Source organism: Stomoxys calcitrans, chromosome 2, assembly GCF_963082655.1.
Source record: "Stomoxys calcitrans chromosome 2, idStoCalc2.1, whole genome shotgun sequence".
In the NCBI taxonomy this organism is placed as follows: Eukaryota; Metazoa; Arthropoda; class Insecta; order Diptera; family Muscidae; genus Stomoxys; species Stomoxys calcitrans.
In genome coordinates this window covers 28,886,463-28,908,719 of record NC_081553.1, presented here as the reverse complement: position 1 = coordinate 28,908,719, position 22,257 = coordinate 28,886,463, and the positions used below count along the sequence as shown (strand labels likewise).

At 34.9% G+C, this 22,257-nt stretch overlaps 1 protein-coding gene and 1 non-coding gene across 2 annotated transcripts; one reads left to right on the top strand and one right to left on the bottom strand.

The window, feature by feature from the left end:
* The first annotated feature begins 8,764 nt into the window (after positions 1 to 8,764).
* Trnae-uuc (transfer RNA glutamic acid (anticodon UUC)) lies at positions 8,765 to 8,836 on the top strand. The gene has a single exon. It is a non-coding gene; the product is annotated as a tRNA-Glu (tRNA).
* A 226-nt stretch (positions 8,837 to 9,062) lies between these two features.
* On the bottom strand, positions 9,063 to 19,374 carry LOC106080514 (solute carrier family 25 member 45). The gene is made up of 6 exons (XM_013241907.2): positions 18,945 to 19,374; positions 10,498 to 10,610; positions 10,193 to 10,433; positions 10,020 to 10,134; positions 9,667 to 9,934; positions 9,063 to 9,598 (listed from the first exon to the last, which is right to left on the bottom strand). Exons 1-6 carry the CDS (start codon positions 18,985 to 18,987, stop codon positions 9,446 to 9,448), a joined length of 933 nt encoding a protein of 310 aa, XP_013097361.2. The 5' UTR covers positions 18,988 to 19,374; the 3' UTR covers positions 9,063 to 9,445.
* Between the last annotated feature and the right edge of the window lie 2,883 nt (positions 19,375 to 22,257).

Here is a 22,257-nt window from a genome sequence, read left to right as displayed (position 1 = left end):
CCTTCCAATCCCACCAAACAGACAGCATAACCTTCTTTTGGTGGATATCAGCCTTTAAAGTGGTTTGAGCTGGTTCACCATGCTTGGACCATGATCGTTTTCGACTAACGTTGTTGTAAACAATCCATTTTTCATCTCCAGTTATGATTCGTTTTAAAAACGGATCGAATTCATTGCGTTTAAAGTGCATATCACAAGCGTTGATTCGGTTTTTTAAATGAATTTCTTTCAATACATGTGGGTTCCATATTAAAATTGACGCCAAACAAACAAATTTAAACAAAAATTCGCGCACTTTTTTTCTAAAGCAAGCTAAAAGTAACAGCTGATAACTGACAGAAGAAAGAATGCAATTACAGAGTCACAAGCCGTTGAAAAAATTTGTTAACGCCGACAAATTACTACTATATTACCGACAATTACTTTTTGGGCAACCCAATAAAAATCCAAGGGAAACCGCTTACAATTATATCCTATTATAAATCACCCAAATGCAATCCGACATATGTTTTGGCTTTTTTGGATAGAGTATTAAAAGTGCCATGGTAGAAATCCTATTATTGTTATTAGTGACGTCAATATAGATACTCAAGGCATTGTATTTGATCATGTTCTTAACACGTTGCAGAACTATGATTTATGGACTTGTCACACTATGGTAAAGCGACCTCAGAGTAATGCGAGACTCGATCATGTCAACACCAATCTCACAAAATCTCTGGGTATTCTTATTATAGAATATAAATTAAGTGATCACAATATAGTATTTTGTTCGATTGATGCACAGAATGCTGTTCAATCTCATATCCCGATTTGCGATTATGAATTGGTACAATCTTCCGTTGAAGCCAGTCTTAGTTCAATGTCTCACACTGGAAATCACTCAGCCGATACAGAAAATTTGTTAAACCATATTCATCTATGTTAAAAATCGTCGTACATCACTTAGACATAAAATTACACCCTGAGTCAATGAAAATCTGTGCAAACTAATCGAATATAAAAATAAGCTCTTGAGACTAGGGAGGAGAAATTCTAATGATAATTCTAAGCCTAGTACCGACTTTTCATCCGAACAACTGTCAAAACGCGTTATAAAAAAATGGTGATGAAAAAAATGCGAACACATTCCGTATAAGCGAAATCTTAGCGACATGTCGCTGAGCAAATACTAACTTGTTTCAGTTTATTCGGCGTTAGACACGAAAGGCAAGTGGAGGGTTATAAACGATATCGGAATTGGAAAATCCAAAGCAATTCCTAATTACCATGGTGATATAAATGAGTTGAATGAAACTTTTGTTAATATTCCAACCTTAGATATAGACTCGACTTTTTAACAAGACACTACTAGGTTTCCGGAAAGCACAAATGCTGATTGTATTGGGTTGCCCATAAAGTAATGTCCGATTTTTTAAAAGAAAGTAAATGCATTTTTGATAAAACTTAGAATGAACTTTAATAAAATGTACTTTTTTACACTTTTTTTCTAAAGCAAGCTAAAAGTAACAGCTGATAACTGACAGAAGAAAGAATGCAATTACAGAGTCACAAGCTGTGAAAAAATTTGTCAACGCCGACTATATGAAAAATCCGCAATTACTTTTTGGACAACCCAATAGTTTTGAGTTTAGATGTGTATCGCACGACAAAGTTCTACAATGTCTTAGATCAGTCAATTCAAATGTTATTGCTCTTGATAACATTGACCCAAGATTTATGAGAATATTAGTTCCTTACCTTCTACCTTATCTTACTCATCTCTTTAATTCAATTCTAATCACCAGTGCATATCCAACTATTTGGAAAAGATCAAAGATAATCCTAAGGGAGTTCCACAAGGCTCAATAATTGGTCCGCTCCTTTTTTCGCTGGTCCATAGCCAATACTTATGTATGCTGATGACGTTCAGCTATACCTTAGCGGCTCCGTTAATAATATTAATGAATGCGTTGCAAAACTCAACGAGAACCTGTCCTGTGTCTATAAGTGGGCTACAGCAAATGGTTTATTTCTGAACCCCCAAAAATCGACAGTGATTGTTATTCACAAAAATAAAAGATTTAATTCGCGAGACCTGGATATTACTCTAAATCAACAGAACATTTATATTGTGTCTAGTGCCAAGAATTTAGGTGTGATTTTTAACACTTCTTTAACTTGGTCAAATCATACAAATGCTATTGCCGGACAGACATATGTAAAGCTGCGTGCCCTGTGGATAACACACTCTTATACACCAATCGAAATTCGAATTCTGTTAGCAAAGACATTTCTAATTCCTCATCTGATCTATCTGGCGAGACCATCAGAAAAAATTTTCAACAGTGGTTTTCCCCTCCTAATGCTGGCAACATTTGTGAGGTACTATGCCATGTAAAACTTCTCTCGAAAGAGGTGTCGCACTGCGGTACGCCATTCGGACTCGGCTATAAAAAGGAGGCCCCTTATCATTAAGCTTAAAACTTGAATCGGACTGCACTCATTGATATGTGAGAAGTTTTCCCCTGTTCCTTAGTGGAATGTTCATGGGCAAAATTTGCATTTGTATTTGCATCTGATCTATGGCTGTGATCAGATGCAATATTAGGTATGTCTATGGTATAAGAAGGACTCAACATGTTTCTCAAGGGAAGTAGCCCCTTTATGGCTGTAGCTTCGACAATCTACTTTTCTTACATAAAATCATTTGGAAGCAAACACCTAAATACCTCTATGACAAATTAATATTTGCCAGATCTTGAAGGGGTAGGCAACTTGTCTCTTTTAGAAGAAGGAGCTTAGTTTCGGAATGGCAGTTTTATACGAGTACCATACGTCTTTGGTATACTCTTCCTCACAATACACAAAACATCAGCAACGCGTCAATTTTTAAAAACAGATTTTCCATTTTTCTTCGTCGTTAGATGTTTTCAATTTTTTTTTTAACAATATTATTTTTTAACCTATTCTAAAGTTTATTTTAACTATTTCTAGAAATTATTTATATTATTTTCTATAATGACATTCGAAAATGTTTATTCCTTTAAAAATTGTTTTATTTTTTTTTTTTAAGAAGGATATATGACTGTTCTTATTAGCCTGCACTATAACTATATGATTTAATCTTGTTGTCTAGGTATTCATTAAATAAATAATTGCCAATGTTATTAAATGCTCACGAAATGGGCACCAATCAACTCTGTTTTAATGATGTTGTCGTGGTTGTGTGTTGTTATTTGACTTTTGTTTGTGTTCTGGCAAAGAATAGAGACCGACGGATTTCGCAATAATTTAATATGTATTTTCACTGCGAAAGAAGTCAGTACTAGGCTTAAGCGAATAGGTAAGGTGATTCGGAATGCCAACAAAAAGTCCTTGAATAATTACTATGTAGTAATTTAACGGCTTTTCGAAATGATTCCAAGGAACTTGGAGATTATTAAATGATACCTTAGGCAGAAATTCCGGGACTGAAATTAAAGTAGAGGACAGTGCTGATAATGTCATATTCTATGATCATGTTAAAACGGAACTAATGAACTAATATTTTTTGAAATCAATTCAAGATTTAATGTTGGCAATTGAACTTCAACAAATTGATATCTGCAATTCCTTTGCATGGCTATCCTTGTATGTTTGAGTTATATGATGTTAGAGATATCGAATCTGGAGACAAATTAAATTTGTTGACACCATAAAGTTTCTTCGAAAGTTGTAAAGACGTGCCGTAAAAGTATTGCTCCTCACCTAGTTGAGATTTTTAATAATGTTGTAGATGCCAAAGTTTACCCGGATGTTTTAAAAATTCATAAAGTTATCCCAATACCGAAAGGAAAAAGTTCCAATGATATATCAAATCAGTATTGCCAGTAGTTAATAACATCTTTGAAAGAATTATGGAACGTCAAATAGCTGCCTGTTTTGAAACTAACGAACTTTTATGTAGAAGTCAGTTTGGGTTTAGGAAAGGATGTGGAACTGAAGAAGCTCTGATCAATGTTCAAAAAATATATATGAGAGATCATATAAACAAATTTCCCGATTTAATTTCTTGAGCCCCTAGAAGGCTCAATTATTATCCCATTTAACTGAAATTACAAATTGCTATACACATAGCCCATAAAATCTGCGTTCACCTAACAAACTTTTATGTTTGGTTAAAGAACACAAAATAAAATTATAAATCAAATCAACTCTTTTACATATATTTTTTCTTGATATTCCTAACATTAAAAAAAAAACAAAATTCAAAAGAGTTATTTAAACACAAAATAAAAACATATTAACACATTCCTAATATTTGGCAGGATAGCCACGTTGTTTTAAGACTGCACTCAGTCTATTTGGCATGGAGTTTGCCAACTTCTCTGTTTCCCCAGATGTTATTTTCGCCCATTCTGCCTGCATGACACTTCGTAACATCTCCTTGCTGGTTATAACGTGCTGAGGAATTTTTTTCTCCAAATGATCCCAAAGTTGCTCAATGGGGTTGAGATCTGTTGATTGGGGTGGTGTTTTAAGCTTCTTTGGAGTGTTATACAGAAGCCAAAGCCTAACAACCTCCGATGTATGCTTTGGATCGTTATCTTGTTGGAACCAAAATGTCGTTGCTTACCCTAGTTTTTTTCCAAAATATTGAGATAACCTCATTTATCCATTTTGGACTCAATAAATTCTAATTGACCCACTCCACTAGCAGCCATACACCCCCACACCATAACTCCACCATCACCGTGCTTCATCGTTCCAACTAAATTTTGTTTTTCCAGCTCAGTCCCGGACTTGCGCCACACTATTTGCCGACCTTCAATGCCAAAACTACAGAATTTGCTCTCGTCGGAGAAAATAATTTGTTTCCAGAATTCAGAAGGCTTATTGATGAAAGTATTAGCGAATGCAATCCGCTTTTGTCTGTTTATGATTGAAATATAGGGCTTTCTTCGAGCAACTCTTCCATGAAATCCAGCTCTATGTAATAATTTCTTGGCAGTTTCGGCACAGATGCTTTTTTTAAACTTTGTTTTAATATTTTCAACAATTTTGGTTCATGTTATACGAGGGTTGTTGCTTGCCATATTAATCACTTCTCTTCTCTAACGGATAATTTTTTTTGGACGCCCAAGCCGAGGCTTTGAAGTTATAACGCCGGTTTCTTTGTAATTATTAATTACGCGCTGGACAGAAGAATACGTTCTTCCAACTGTTTCACCAATATTTCTAAAGCTTTGTCCTTCTTTCCACAATTTAATAAATATTTTTCTTTCAGATATGCATATTTCCTTTCCTTTAGTTTCCATATTTCCAAATTTATTAATTTAAAAAAAAAAAAAAAAACACGTGTAACTATCACTTGTTATAATAATGAACTAAAACTGATCAAAAATAAGAACAAGCATCACAAAAAATAACGGTACTTTCAAAGTAAACAAAGTGAACGCAGACTTTTTGGTTGTCATAATTTCTTCTCATGAGACAAAAGTACCGTTAGAACAAAAATGCAAAATCTTACTTGTATTTTTGTTTTTGTTTTCTAATTTAAGAAATATAAAGAAACAACATATACAACAAAACTTTATTTTTTTATGTTGTTTTTTAATCATTAAAAAAGAAATTGTCACATGAACACAGACTTTATGGACTATGTGTATATCTACCAAATAAACTTTAAAAAATTTTGCTAATGTGATCTATAGAGGAGGGTATATAACGTGCTCTTACTTATACTTCAAGAACTATACAAACATATGGACTGAAGGATTAACCAAGATTGGCCTGGTCTTTGACAAGTTAAAGCTAGTGAGAACTGTTACTAGTTATTCATAAATCGCCCAACACATTTTGTTAGACTAGATAACAATTGTTTACGTTTGTGTAGGCAACAAACCCACAAACAGGCAAATATGCAAACGCTCTATTAAAATATTCACTCAATTTTTTTTATATAAAAATATTCCTAATCAGGAAATATAATTTTAAATACGAAATTTCCCATAAACAAGTTATCACTCCACAGCACATCAAAAAAACTTAAAAACCTATACTAACGCAAAGTTTCTTTTTTAACTCAACTATATGTCCTTAACATAGACTACGTTTCGCCTACGTCACTTTCTCGCTTAGCAATGTTAAGTATTTTATACCATTTGTAAGGCGAGGAGGAGAAGAATTGTTTGTCAATTCAAGTTATATGCTGAATTTTAAGAGGTAAACAATTTTGTTATAAATAACCTTCGATAAGGTATTGTATTTTCTTCAACGGAAATGTATTTACCTAGTGTGAACATCGTTTTAATGAAAAATGGGAGCAAATTTATATCTATAAATACCTGGAACGAACAATCAGGTAGCTTTGGCCTTTAACCTGAATCTGTAACAATGATGAAGAGCCGTAATGGATTTAAGGCATGCAGTTTTTTAACCTCCCAATCATTGACCTAGCTAGAGTTTAAAGCAGTGATGACCTCGCAACTAGAGATGTACACGTGAGTGTTTTTTCACTCGCACTCACGAAAGAAAAAACATATTCACGCACGAATTTTTTATGCCGACTCACGCACTCTCACAAGACAAAAATTTTTCTCGCACACGGACTACTCACGAGAAAATCACGACTCACGAATAACTTGCGAATTACTAGCAAAAATATTTTTCCATGGAGCGAAAAAAAAAATTTGGAAAACGTCGGCGAAAAGTTGGAGAAAAATAGGCGAAAAGTAGCCTGATTATAGTGAGGAAATAGAAAAAACAAGTAAAAGCGTGCTAAATTCGGCCGGGACGAATCTTGGGAACCCACCACCATGGATTCTGCTAAAAATGTATACAAACTAAATTTAGTTGAAGGGCATAATTTTATTCTACTACATACCAAACTTCTGTCAAACCAGCAAAATGAAAGCTTCCAGAAAACGCACAAGCATAATCGACAGACCGGTTTATATGGGAGCTATATCAGGTTATAGACCGATTTGAACCGTACTTGGCACAGATGTTGAAATATAAAACAGAACACCGCATGCAAAATTTCAGCCAAAGCGGACAAAAATTGTTGCTTCCGAAGGCTCAAGAAGCCAAATCGGGAGACCGGTTTATATGGGAGCTATACCAGGTTATAGACCGATTTAGATCGCACTTAACACAATTGTTGGAGGTCATAAGGGAACACAATGTGCAAAATTTCAGCCAAATCCGATGAAAATTGTGGCTTCCAAGGGCTCAGGAAGCCAAATCGTTAGATCGGTTTATATGGGGGCTATACCAAGTTAAAGACCAATTTAGACCGTACTTGACACATAAGTTGGAAGTCATAACGAAACGCTACATGCAAAATTTCAGTCAAATCGGACAGAAATTACGGCTTTCAGGGGCTCAAAAAATCAAATCTGGAGATCAGTTTATATGGGAGCTATATCCAAATCTGAACCGATGTGACCTATTTGCAATACCCAACGACCTACATCAATATTAAATATCTGTGCATTTCAAGCAGTTAACTTTACGCGTTCGGCCGCTATCGTGATTTCGACAGACGGACGGACGGACATGACTAAATCGAATCAGAATGCCGAGGATCCAGAATATATAACTTTATGGGGTCTTACTTTAATTAGCTATGACAGAATATTTGTTCTACTAGCCGAACTTAGAATAGCGTCCCAAGCGCCTCGATCTTCTGCGCTCATTTATGGGGTCGCAGATGAATATTTCGAGGTGTTACAAACGGAATGACTAGATTAGTATACACCCATCCTATGGTGGTGGGTATAAAATTGTATTAGCAAACCTTGAAACCATTAAGGCCTAAATAGAATGAGCGCGTTGAGGAGCGTCGTATTGGAAAATGCAACTCTGCAAACACACGTATAAAAGCAACTCGCAAAAGTTACACAATTTTTAACTTTGACGACCGAAAACACTGTTCACGTGTGACAACCAAGATTGACGCTTTTAATTTTTCCAAATTTGTGTGCAGAGTTGCATTTTTGCAACGCGACGCTCAAAACTGAAGCTAAACGCGCTCATTCTGCTTTGGCCTTTACAGTAACCATTGCCGCCATAATTTTTCTTTGTTTTATAGGTTTTTATGATTAGTTTTTTTTATTTGCGAAAAAAAATTAAATATAGAAAACAATAAGTACAGATAAAAAAACGTGTTTTGAAAACAAAAACATTTGATTACTGACAAATTTCGCTCTCAAAACAATTAAAAATGTTAGCGACTTTAACGAAAGCAGAATAGAATACCAACCCGAAACCACGTCGTAAGTTTCTTAAGAGTTGTGATATCTCGTGGTTCGTGATTCACGCTAATCAACGAAAAATTTTAATTCAATCACACTCACGCACGATTACGTGGATCTCACTCACGAAACACTTGACTCACTTGTAACACGACTACTCACGTGCACACCTCTACCCGCAACAAATTTTTATATTTGTTCCAAGCTCTAGAGCTTATGATTGTGTGTAAAGTGTGCAATTTGTCCATCGCTGCTTTAAAAAAATCTTACATTTATATGCTTCATTGTAACTGCTAACGCCCTCTACAAAAATCTTTTATATTACCAAACATTTTGTTTATATATACTTTCAGCTGCCGTGAAAGCTTTTAACAAAAAAAGCTTTCTTAAGAATACACCATAAATACCGTAACATTGACACCGCTATAAAGCTTTTCATCGCTGTTCCTGTCTATCCATAAAGCTTTTCTATTTTTTCGTGGGCATGTGCCTTGGAATGTTTAATTATCTATTTAAAGTAAGAGTATAACCATATGCCAAACATATCCCATATGGTCTAGTGGCTAGGATATCTGGCTTTCACCCAGAAGGCCCGGGTTCGATTCCCGGTATGGGAAGATTTTTAATATTTTTTTTTTGTAGAAAGAAAATACATGTATATGCTAATAACAACAACATGAAGACTAAGGGGGGATAGTATGACAATGAAATTTAATGTAGTTGGGTATTAAGCATAAATCGACTAAAAAAAATTATTGCAACGAAATTTTTTAAACTTTCTTCAAAAATGTCTCAACAAATAATTACAAACTCTGTCAACAAATAAAAAAAAACATATCCATATTCAATTAAACTTTTTATATACATATATTTAAAATTAAAAAAAAAATAAATAAAAATCTTAATTAAATCCAATTTTAAAAGAAGTTTTGTAAAAAACATAAAATTTGACAAAGTCTTTGATAATTAAATTTGACATTTGAAAGTATAAACATATAAAAAACATAATCAGATTTGATATCCCTAGTTCTTTTCTCATTGATTCACAAACGAATTAATTCATTAGATAAAACAAATTTTTAATGACATTTGATATAAATGATTAATTTTGACAATTATTAAATAATAGTTAAAACTTAACAACTCAAAACCATACATAAGCCAATTGAAAATAATAAATAAATAAATAAATAACAAAATAAGCATTAAGGAGAGATAAACTTAATCTAAATGAATTTTGGTCCTCTTGTTTGAACTTGAAAATATTTATGACACCATTCCAAAGCGTATTCATAGCCCAAAAATGTGGCGGCATTAAACGGTATAGCCCTGACCACCAGCATCCAACTGCCGCGGAATAAACTTCGCCAGCCATAACGCTAAAACGATTCAAAAAAAAAAAGGCCCATTTAACAAATTTCATTTTCTCCAAAATGTCTCTACCTACCTGGAAATTATCTATTATACAATGTGTTGTCGAGTGATATTTACGATTCTCCTCGGCCTGCATTATGGTCTTGACCACATCGAAAGGTATGACACAAACCCAAGATAATATGCCCGCCCAGGCTCCCGCCAGGGTTGTTACAACAAAATCTACTTCGGTGTCCTCGTCGGAACGTTGTCTACGTCTGGCCTGTACAAATTCAGTGTTGTCCAAATAGGTGGTGGTGTAACGATAACCCAGCATATATATACCATAAGGAAAGACATCCCTACGAAAAAAAACACACCCAAGTAAAAAAAAAAATTAATGGAAATTTAGATTAAAAGAAACAGCAGATAAAGAAGAAACTATACCGACACATCATGGGCACCAGGCCTCTAAACAGACCCGAAAAGCCATCCATTTGAACAATACGCTTAAACATCCACATGGGGGTTCTTCGTTTGCCATAAATATATTTGTTGTAATCTGAAATATAGAAATACTAAGAAAAAAATCTTTTCTACTTCTATGGCCATCTACTTACAATGATGTGTCTGCAGCCGCACCTTTATCAACTCTATGGGACATGCTATAAACGATTGCACAAACCCTGCTATTGAACCCGCTATGAACATATTCTTATATTCCAATTGTTCTCGCTGATAGTCACTGTGGCAAACGCGTCTCAGCTGCCGCAAATGATTGCCATAAACTCCAAAAAGTATGGAATTGATAGCACCATTTGTAACAAATGGAAAAAACATTCCTCTGTAAAATCCGTTGATCTAAGAACAGAAATTAGAAATTAAATTCGACTTTTTGAAAAATCACCACAATCTCCTAACTCACCCCATTGTTGCGTTTATAGATTTGTGTAATCGCTGTTGGCACGGAGGTATTGGAGGCTTGTTGCCATGTCTTAATCGTATCCAAGGGATGAGCCACAAATACTCCACAAGCTCCTACAAAGAAACAAAAACAGAAACTTTTTTATTGGAAGTAGAAAATTTGTTTTAATGTGATCTACGAACTACGATGGGCTGTCTCCTCAGAGACAGAGATTCTTCCTGTGCGAAGATACAATTACTTACTTACTTTACTTTAATTGGCTATGACAGAACATTTGTTCCACTAACCGAACGTAGAATAGCGTTCCAAGCGCCTCGATCTTCTACGCACATTCTTAAATCTCTAACACCAATTTTCGAGTTGTCTCCCTCCACTTGATCTTTCCATTGGGTTTTTGGTCTTCCCGGTTTGCGTGTATCACCGAGTTTGCCTTCAAAAGACTTCTTCTACACTATCGTCGTCATACAGCTCATGGTTCATACGTCGCCTATATTCTCCATTAACGCAAACTGGTCCATATATTACACGTCCTAGCATTCCCTAGGATATGGTAGTGAAAGTAGTAAATACTTACAATGTATACGCCCTTCTTGGAGACCATCCACCGCCCATGGCACCTGAAAAGTATAACCTCCTACGACAAACCAGAGAAGTTCTGGCTCAACTAGTTCCGCCAGATACAGCCGCCTCAATTCTTGGTGGGCTGTAAATATGTACCACTTGTAACCAAGGATTTGTATGTTCAGCCAATCCCACACGAATTATAACAAGATCACTTTGGACCAATGACCGACAGACTCACACACTTGAAAATACAAAATGAGGGGCAATAAAATTAGTCAAGTGTAAAATAACAACAATGTGTCGACCGAATAAAGGCACAAGAGTTGCTTAAACTTTCCGTGTGCTTCTGCTTGTTTGTCCTATCCCACGGAGATAGGAATTTATGTGCGGTTGTTTATTTGTGCCTATCTATGTTCTGAGTGCACAACAATGACCACTCTGTTCAAGGGACCACTATGTATAAGAAACTATTCTGTTTAAGAGACCACTCCATTATCTTCAATAGACCAATATGTATAATAGACAACTAGGACTAAAAGACCACTACGTCTAAGAGGACACTAGGTATAAGAGGCAACTATGCATAAAAGACCACTAAGTATAAGAGGCCACTATGCATAAAATACCACTATGTATAAGAGAACACAATGTATAAGAGAACACTATGCATAAGAGACCACTACGTATAAGAGACTGGAGGCCTGTGTTCGAATCCTGGCGAGACCATCAAAAAAAATGTTAAGCGGTGGTTTTCCCCTCCTAACGCTGGCAATATTTGTGAGGTACTATGCCATGTAAAACTTCTCTACAAAGAGGTGTCGCACTGCGGCACGCCGTTCCGACTCGGACTTCAAAAGGAGACCCTTATCATTGAGTCTAAAACTTGAATCGGACTGTTTGATATGTGAGAAGTTTGCCCCTGTTCCTTAGTGGAATCTTCATGGGCAAAATTTGCTTTTTCACGTATAAGAGACTACTACGTATAAGAGACCTCTACGTATAATAGACCACTATATATAAGAGCCACTAAGAATAAGAGACCAATATGTGTAAGAGTCCACTTTGTATTAGAGACCACTTTTTATAAGAGACCACTATATATAAAGCACCTCAAAGAATTAGATGTCGCACTGCGGCACGCCGTTCGAACTCGGCTATAAAAAGGAGGTCCCTTATCATTGAGCTTAAAACTTAAATCGAACAACACTCATTGATATGTGAGAAGTTTGCACCTGTTCCCTGATGGAATGTTCATGTGCAAATTTGAATTTACGTATAAGAGACCACTATGTGTAAGAGAAGACTATGTATAAGAAACCACTATGTATATGAGATCACTATGTATACAAGGTGACAATCTGTAAGTGACCACTATATATAAGTGACCACTATCTATAAAAGACCAATATGTATAAAAGTCCACTTTGTATAAAAAAGGACCATTTATAAGAGACCACTATGCCTAAGAGTCTACTATATATAAAAGACCTCTGTGTATAAGAGAGAACACTATGTATAAAAGAACAGTATGTCTAAGAGACCGGTATATATAAGATACCACTATTTATAAGAGACCACTATGTATAAAAGACCACTGTGTATAAGAAACCGCACCATATAAGAGAACACTGTGTATAAGAAACCACACCATATAAGGGAACACCGCGTATAAGAGAACAGTATGTTTAAGAGACTACAAGCTATAAGACACCACTATGTCTAAGAGACCACAATGTATAAGAGACCACTATGTATACGAGATCACTATGTATACAAGATGACAATCTGTAAGTGACCACTATATATAAGTGACCACTATCTATAAAAGACCACTATGTATAAAAAAACTTTGTATAAAAAAGAACTATGTATAAGAGACCACTATGCCTAAGAGTCTACTACATATAAAAGCCCTCTGTGTATAAGAGACCACACCATATGAGAGAACACTATGTATAAGAGAACAGTATGTCTGAGAGACTGGTATGTATAAGAGACCACTATGTATAAGAGACCACTAGATATAAAAGACCACTGTGTATAAGAAACCACACCATATAAGAGAACGCTGTGTATAAGAGAACAGTATGTTTAGGGGACCACCATCTATAAGACTCCACTATGTCTAAGAGACCACAATGTATAAGAGACCACTATGTTTAAGAGACTACTATGTACAATATTAGAGAACACAGGGTATAAGAGAACAGTATGTCTAAAATCTAGAATGTATAAGAGACCACTAGGTATAAAAGACCACTGTGTATAAGAAAAGAGAATATAAGAGAACACTGTGTATAAGAGAACAGTATGTATAAGACATTAATATGTATAAGAGACCACTATGTAAAATAGACCACTATGTATAAGAGACTACTATGTATAAAAGACCACAATGTACCGGACACCACTATGTAAACCACCATGCATAAGACACCGCTATGTGTAAAAGACCACACCATATAAGAGACCACTATGTATGGATAAGAGACCACTTTAGACCGTTATGGATAAGAGACCACTTGAGACCACTATGTATAAGAGACCACTTTAGACCACTATGTTTAAGAGACCACTATATTTAAGAGACCACTATACTTAAGAAACCACTACATATAAGAGACCACTACGAATAAAAAACCACTATGTATAAGAGAACAATATGTATAAGATACCACTTGGCACAAGAGACCAATATGTATAAGAGTCCACTATGTTTAAGAGATCAATACGTATAAAAGACCACTATGTATAATAGACCACTAGGTATAAGATGCCATATGTAAAAAAAACCACGATTTATAAGAGACCACTATGCATAAGAAACCGCTATTAATAGAAGACCACTATATATAAGAAGCCACTATAAATAAGAGACCACTATATACAATATTTAAGATCCCATATTTAAGGCCACTACGTATAAGAGACCACTTTGTATATGAGACCATTATGTATAGGAGACCGTGTTATGTATAAGAGACCACTATGTATTAGAGACCACTATGTATAAGAGATCACTATGTATAAGAGACCACTATGAATAAGAGACCTCTTTATGTAAGATACCGTATATAAGGCGTATATATAAGATACCTCTACGCTTCGGAGACCACTTTGTATATGATACCACTACGTAAAAAGAGGCCACTATGAATAAGAGACTACGACGTATAAGAGACCAATACGAATAAGAGAACACTACGTATAAGAGACCTCTAAGTAATAGAAACCACTTCGTTAAAGCGGCTTTTTTGCACAAGATACTACTACGTTTAAAGTACAACTATGTATAAAAGTAGCTGAACTCAAAATTTCAGTTTTATGTCGATTTTCATTAAAATTTAGATTTCTTTGTGATGATGACACATTAATTGTTTTAATTTTTGTATGCGGTCTCAAAACAAGAAAACTTGTTTTTGCTATTGGATTTCAAAATCTCTCAGTTTAGAAGATGTTTTTGCTTTTGTATTTAAATAGTCGAAAAATAAAATGGGTTCAAAGACTGTATATACCCTTTTGATAATATGATTGCGATTAAATCTTATTTTTTCTTTGGATTCCATAGTTTAAGCAATAGTTCCTAATCTAGATAGATTGTATAGAAGCCACGAGTTTGAAATATTCAAAATATAGACTATAGCAAAAACATTCACCTTAACGTCAATAAATTAAAATAGATTCTAGTTTATCGACTTTTCTTCATCCGACACATGATTTCGTCACAAATTTCAAATGTATCATCTAGAAGAAATCACTTTAAAAACCCAAATTGGATAAAATTGTCAAAAAAAAAGAGAAAATTAAAAAAACTATTTTGGCAAATTTGTCTTTTTAGTTTAAGTATTACGAAAGTGCCGTTAAAATTATATTATATTACTTTCAAAGAATTCAGTTAAAACATGTAAATAAATATACATGGCATGTTTATATTACAGATTATTTTTTATTTAATTAAACTTATCAAGCTTTTGGCAAACATGTTAAAAATTTTTGTTTGCTTATTAGGGTGAAACGTTTTCTAACCGTAAGCACTTTCAAAAAGTTATTTGTAGGAAAATGATTATAAATTGCGCCCTCTAGGGACTTAAGAAACACACCGGGATATCGAATGGCCCATATACAATCCCAAGCGACCTACATCAATAAAAAGTGTTTGTCCCAAATTCCCAAATTTCAATTTGTGGGTCCCGATATCAACATTTCGATAAGGTAGAAACAATACAACGAACGTTGTATGCTCTTCGTCTATGACGTTACTCTCTGTCAAATTAACATTTTCAGTTAAATAATATAGTTTAACATATTAAATATTTATTGAAAATAGAATGCTTATCCCAATTGGCATTAAAATGTCATCTCCCTAAGTCTTTTGCCAATTTTCATGAAATTCTTTATAAATTAGCCTAAATGAGTAAACATTTAAGTGTTTGCTTGCAAGAACACATACATATTATTTAGTATGTAAAAGTACGAATATCTACGTAATTTTATTATTAGCCCAACAACAATAACTATATAAACACTCAGTCTCATTTGCCACTTGTTCAAGAAACATCTGTCTACACCATTTACGAAAGAAAAGTTCAAATGGAATGTTTTTAATGCATCTGTTTACACCACTTCACCAACAGTTCAAAAGTAGTATTTCCACATATATTTCACAGGTGACATTTTATATGTTGTGGTGTCTGAAACGTTGTGGTTTCTTATACGTAGTGATCTCTTATACATGGAGGTCCCTTATAAGTAGTGACCTATCAAATGTAGAGGTATCTTATACGCCATTGTCGCTTTTACTTAATGGTCTCTTATGCCTAATGGACTCTTATGCGCGATGATCTATAATACACCGTGCACTGGATAGCCATGAGCTCCACACCGGCTGGACCTGCTCACCTATATGAGCTTAACGAGAATAGCCATCTCCACACGTAAATGTGGCTACAACAACATAATACATGGTGTTCTATTATATGTTGTGGTCTTTTAATCGTAATTGCCTCTTGTAAAAAGTGGTCTCTTGTACTCAATGGTTTCTCATATGTAGAGGTATCTCGTACATAGGTCTTTTCTACCTAATGGGTTATCATACTTAATGGGTTATCATTGTGGTCTCTTATACGTAGGGGTCTGTTATACTTAGTTATCTCTTTTACATGTAGGTATATCATTCTAAGTGATCATTTACACGCAGTGATATCTTATACGTAATGGTCTCTTATACGTTGTTATACGTAGTTGCCTCTTAGATATAGCGGTTTCTAATATTTAGGGGTTTCTCATACGTTGAGGTATTTTGTAAGTTGTGGTCTCTTATACACAAGATAGTAGTTTATATTTAATGATATCTAATACGAAATAAACTCTTATACGCAATGTTCTCTTATACGTAGTTGTCTCATATTGAAGTTTTCTAGTATATATAGTTGTTTATTATTTTAGTGTTCTATTATACATAGTGGTCTCTTATACGTAGTAGTCTCTGAATCGTAATGGTTTCTTATATGTAGTGGGTTTTTATACGTAGTGGCCTCTTATAGGTAATGGCCTCTTATACATATCGGTCTCTTGTACGAAGTGGTCTTTTATACGTTGTGGGCTTTTAAATTTATTGGTCTGTTAAACGTAATGCACTTTTCAACATATAGATCTTATAAACGTAGTGCAATTTTAAACGCAGTGGTCTTTTAAACGTAGCGTTCTTTGAAATGTAAAATTTGTCTATGAATACATGTTTAAGAAACAAGGAGAAAAATCTCAGTTTGAAGCTCAATGATAAGGGACCACCTTTTTATAGACGAGTCCGATCGGCATACCGCAGTGCAACATCTCTTTGGGGAGAATTTTTAACTTGGCATAGTACCACACAAACGTCGCCAGCATTTGGAGGGGATAACCACAACTAACGTTTTTTTTTTCTCGCCAGGATTCGAACCCAAGCGTCATGATAACCTCTGCGCTACGGTGGCAGACATGATAACCTCTGCGCTACGGTGGCCTCCGCGCTTTTAAACGTTGTGGTCTATTAATCGCAGTTGGTCTTTCAGACGTAGTGATCTCTTGCACGTAATCTCTTATAAGCAGTGTCCTCTTATACGTAGTGGTCTCTTATACCTAGTGGTCTCTTATACCTAGTGGTCTCTTATACCTAGTGGTCTCTTACACGAAGTGGTTTCTTATATATTGTGGTCTCCTATACGTAGTCGTCTGTTATACGTTGTGGTCTCCTATGCATACTAAACTACTTCATCATTTCCCATGATCATTCCATTCAGGAACTCTTATACGTAGTGGTCTTTTATACGTACTAAAATACTACTAAATTTCCCATGGACATTCCATTTAGGAATTTTTTCATTAGTAATTTTTTCACTCTTATACGTACTAAACTACTACTAAATTTCAAATGAACATTCCATCAAGGAACTCTTATACGTAGTGGTCTCTTACACGGAGTTGTTTTTTATACATAGTGGTCTCTTATACATAGTTTGGAACCATTTTTTTAATCCTCATTTAAAATTATTTATCAGTATTTTTTCGTGAGCGTGACTACTTAACGCCTAGGTTCAAAGGTCGCTAGAACATCAGAGAAAACTATTCTCTGTGGTTATCCCCTCACTAATACATAACGAAAAGGTCTTGCATAGCGGCAAGTCTTACAAACTTGCGAATAAATTGTCTTTCCATTGAGCCAGATATGAGGTAAGTCTTAACGCTGTTTCTTACAAGTCAAGGGAAAATTTTGCATACATTTTAATGCGATTTAAATATTTATTATTTTTTTTTTTCTCTCACCTATAATCATTTTTCCACCTCGAAAGCCCTGAATAAATTGTGCACCCGTGATCCATTAAAAAAAAAACACTGAATTATACTTTGTTACTTAGGGTGCATTTTTATGGCAACTACATTTTTATGGCAGATATCATTGTCTTCCCACAGCTGTTTTATTGTTATTCATTATGATGTTAAAATCAGAAAATAAGCGTCCGTGTGGAATGTGGTGCACCCATAAGTAGCTTAAACACAAGAGTTCGAGTTTGTAAAATCGTCAACTGCTGCAGGCTAGCCGACAACTTGGCTGTATTGGAAAAATGAGTTGACCACCATTACCAATCTCACGAGTATTCAAAAGAGTGCAGGGTTCAATCGCTTTTCCAATACGTTTTCAAATTTGGTGATAGGAATGCAACCTCAAAATTATGAAATATTGAGTGTAAGCAATGGCCAATTTTTCGTAGATTTGTTTTTTTGGTGATTGGTGATGACGTTCTTTATTCGGGCACAATTTCCCTTTCAGTTGTCTTCACTTTCGCATCAATCTTCAGAAAAAGACGTTTCAAGTTACATAAACTTTTTTGGAAAAAAATTTATAACATCCATTCTCTTAAATTTTGTTCCGCTTAATTTTTTTGTTTCCACTTAATTTCAATGATCTTAGTTTGCATACTTTTTTTCAACTAACCGCGGAAATGCCTATATGAAAACAAAAAGAATCGTGGCCAATAAAATAATTGCAGAGAGTGAATTTCGTTTATAAATACATAAAAAGATCACGGGCGCCGAACATGAACTTGGCCAACTGTTGCCATTAGAATAAGGCTCATGCCACCACCAACAACAATAAACAACCAGAAATGTAATGTATGTCCATCATTATAACATTTATTTCACAAAAAAGATTCCCTTGCCATAGAAAATTCACAAAGGCGCATAAACAAACGCTTGGAGTTGCAAAGCCATTAACATTTCAAAACGTGTGCAGGTCATTACATCACAAAACACTTGAGCACATTGCAAAAAAAGTGGTTTTGGTTTTTGCGTTTTTTTTTTTGATTCTTTATGTCTCTCCCTCACTCGCTCTCTCATTGACTTACCACCAAAACAACCCGCAATAAAATCACAGTAAGTTTCTTTCATATTTCCTTAACTGTTACCGCTGCTACCAAAAGTTATAACGTCATACAAAGCCACTTGAGGATGTGAAACACAACAAGCTTTAAAGGTTATGCCAAGATGTGTGTGTGTGTGTGTGTGTTTATTTTCATAAGAAATTCATAACATAAACAAATAATTATTATTTTATTGCAAATTAATTTAATTATCTTTTTATGTGACGAAATTCACACCCGTTGTATGTGTTTTTGGCGATGTTGTTGTTATTATTTTTATTGCCGTTGTTAAATTTATCGCGATTTTTCCTCGGCACGCACACACACACACGAGTGCACCGACCGACTAGCACCCACGAGTGCAACAACCACGGTGTTTAGTGTGAGACTGACACTGTCTATCTAACGACTGCTTTCAATCACACAGATGAAGGTGGATTTTCTTGATGCACTCCCATTTATCTTCTATGATATTCTAGGTGAATTTTTGGCGGAGGGGGAAAAGCTTTTATCTAGTTAAAGCTTTTGTGTTGCTTTTGGTGGTATTGCTGTAATAGGACTCAGTTGGCAAGGGAATGTCAATCTTAAGGATTGTTTGAGGGTTTTTGTGAAAAGTGAAAGTAAGTGTATGTATATGTATGTATATATGTGTGCCCTATTAACCAATTCATTTGAGTGGGGTGAGAACTGAGTACTAAACATTTTTGGAGAGTGAACATATTTAAGCACATTCACCACAGATTGTTATGAGAGACAATGACGATCGCTCTCTTGAACCATGTGACGTATGTAAGACGTTTTTTGTTTATAAATCATACGCCTAGATGCACAGACATTTGTAAACATTTGTGTTGAATAAATAAGAAATCTATGGTGAAATTCCAAAGCATCTTTGGCAATGTGTAAGCACGTGATAGGAGGACAAGCCTATTATAACACATCCCCTGCATAGATTAATTACATTAATTATTTAAAATAAAATCGAAGTGGTTTATACAAGATGAAGTCAGCGTGGAATGCACATTTAAAAACGCAAAACAAGTAGACCTGTACAAAATATTCTTAACAATAGTACACGAGAACTAAGATTTTCAGTAACAACTTGTAGTCGGAAAAGTTGTAGTTAAAAGTTACCTTTTAAGCTACTGAAATGATTTAAATGTTTTTTTTTACAGAATAAAATAGAACAAAGTAAACGTATTTTTTAACGTTTCGAAAAATTTTGAAGAAAGTTTATGGTATATTTTTTAAGAACAAATTTTTACAAAACTTTCTATAGAAATTTTTTATAGAAACAAAATTTGGTCGAAACTTTCAATACAAATACAATTTTCACAAAACGTTTTGTGGAATGAATATTATTTAGGGTAGCTTACACAAAGTGTTACCAATTCAAACGTCCAATTTTTTTTATTTTTTGTGAAAATATATTTTCGGTTCAAATTTAAAAAATGTGTGGAAGTAATCTGAATTTTGAAATCCATACACGAGGTACATGCTGCAAAAATGTTATCTACTGGTATTTTTTCATAACACCACCCATACAGGACGTATTTGCTCACCATTCCAATATGGGGCTGGTATAAGGAGTATTTTAGAGTAGAACTCGAATCTGATAAATATTTTCAGGGTCAAGTCACTGAACGGACGCCCCATCCCCCAAAACACCCCCGATACTGGTCATGTTTGCCGACTATGGAAATATGGGGCTCAAATGAAAGATATTTGGAAATAGACCACGAATCTGATATCAACATTCGGGACCAACTCCCTAGGGGACGTCCCACCCCCTTAACAACGTTCAAATAGGACGTATTTGCTCACCATGACAATTTTGGGTCTTAAAGCGATTGGATCTCGATATTGTTAGTTTTTAGGGCCCATACCCTAAGCCGTACATATTTGCTGACTTTTGCATAAAGGGGGTTCAAATGAATGGTATTTGAGATTAGAAAACGAATTTGATATCCCCAATATTGCCATTGGCAATATGGGGTTCCAATAAATGATATTTGAGAGTAGAGCACGATGCTGATATATTTTCAGGGCTAAGGGTTTGGGGGACCACCCACTTCCCAAAACACGCCTAAATCGGGCATATTTGCCAACCACGCCAAACTTCCCTAAAACACCCCACAAACAACAATTATTTACTGACCATCGCAATATGGGGCTCAAATAAAGGTATTTGGGAGTAGAATACGAATCTGATATTCAAATGTGGGACCATATATTTGGGGCACCGCCCCTTCCCAAAACACCCCCCAAATAGTAAAAATTTTGGGGCCAAATGTTTGAGGACGCCTCATCCCATAAACTCCCCTTAAACCAATGGCAATATGGGGTTTAAATAAATGGTATGTGAGAGAAGAGCACGATGCTGATATTTTTTCTGGGCCAAGAGTCTAAGGGACCACCTCACCCCCGAAAACACCCCTAAATCGGAAATCATGACAATATCAAGTTGAAATATAGACTTTTAATAATTGAGTATATCTAACATCCAAACGTTAGTGACCCAAACTCTGCGAGCGAATTCATAGACCAGTAAAGAACATATGGGATTCAGATAAAGGCATTTATTGGGTTGCCCAAAAAGTAATTGCGGATTTTTCATATAGTCGGCGTTGACAAATTTTTTCACAGCTTATGACTCTGTAATTGCATTCTTTCTTCTGTCAGTTATCAGCTGTTACTTTTAGCTTGCTTTAGAAAAAAAGTGTAAAAAAAGTACATTTGATTAAAGTTCATTCTAAGTTTTATTAAAAATGCATTTACTTTCTTTTGAAAAATCCGCAATTACTTTTTGGGCCAACCCAATATATTGTTATGCTTTTGCGTTGCATGGTATTTCACTAAAATCTCTTTAATTGTCGAAAATAAATATTCTTAGGATAATTTTGTTCCATATAAAGTAAAAGAAGGTGCTGCGGTTCAGCTAGTTTTATATATACTTACGTTTACCATCCATACCTACATACTTACTTCAAACCTATAAAACATTTCTAGATGCCTATGGTGCTGGATAAGGAGTTACTAAGGTCTTCCTTGTATAAGACAATCAATATTCTTTACCAAGGTGGTTTTCCTGATTTTAGTCTTGAAAATAAAAGCAACCTAAAAAACTTTCAACCATTGGTAGACTGACTATGCACTATACTGTCCCTCCATTTCACTGTTCCGCCAGACACTTTGAAATATATTTGACGTTTATACATTTCTCAATTTTTATTTATTAGGCATTTATTGTTATTGTTTGTTTTTGTTTTTTCTTCTTTCTTTCCTTTTTTAATTTTTA

Excerpts from the sequence above, each read along its gene's own strand:
- LOC106080514 (XM_013241907.2), bottom strand. The coding sequence starts at position 18,987 with ATGAAAGAAACTTACTGTGATTTTATTGCGGGTTGTTTTGGTG. Across the intron at positions 10,135-10,192 it reads GCGGCTGCAGACACATCATT|ATTACAACAAATATATTTAT; the intron begins GTAAGTAGATGG and ends TCTATATTTCAG. Across the intron at positions 9,935-10,019 it reads CTGGTGCCCATGATGTGTCG|GGATGTCTTTCCTTATGGTA; the intron begins GTATAGTTTCTT and ends TTTTTTTCGTAG.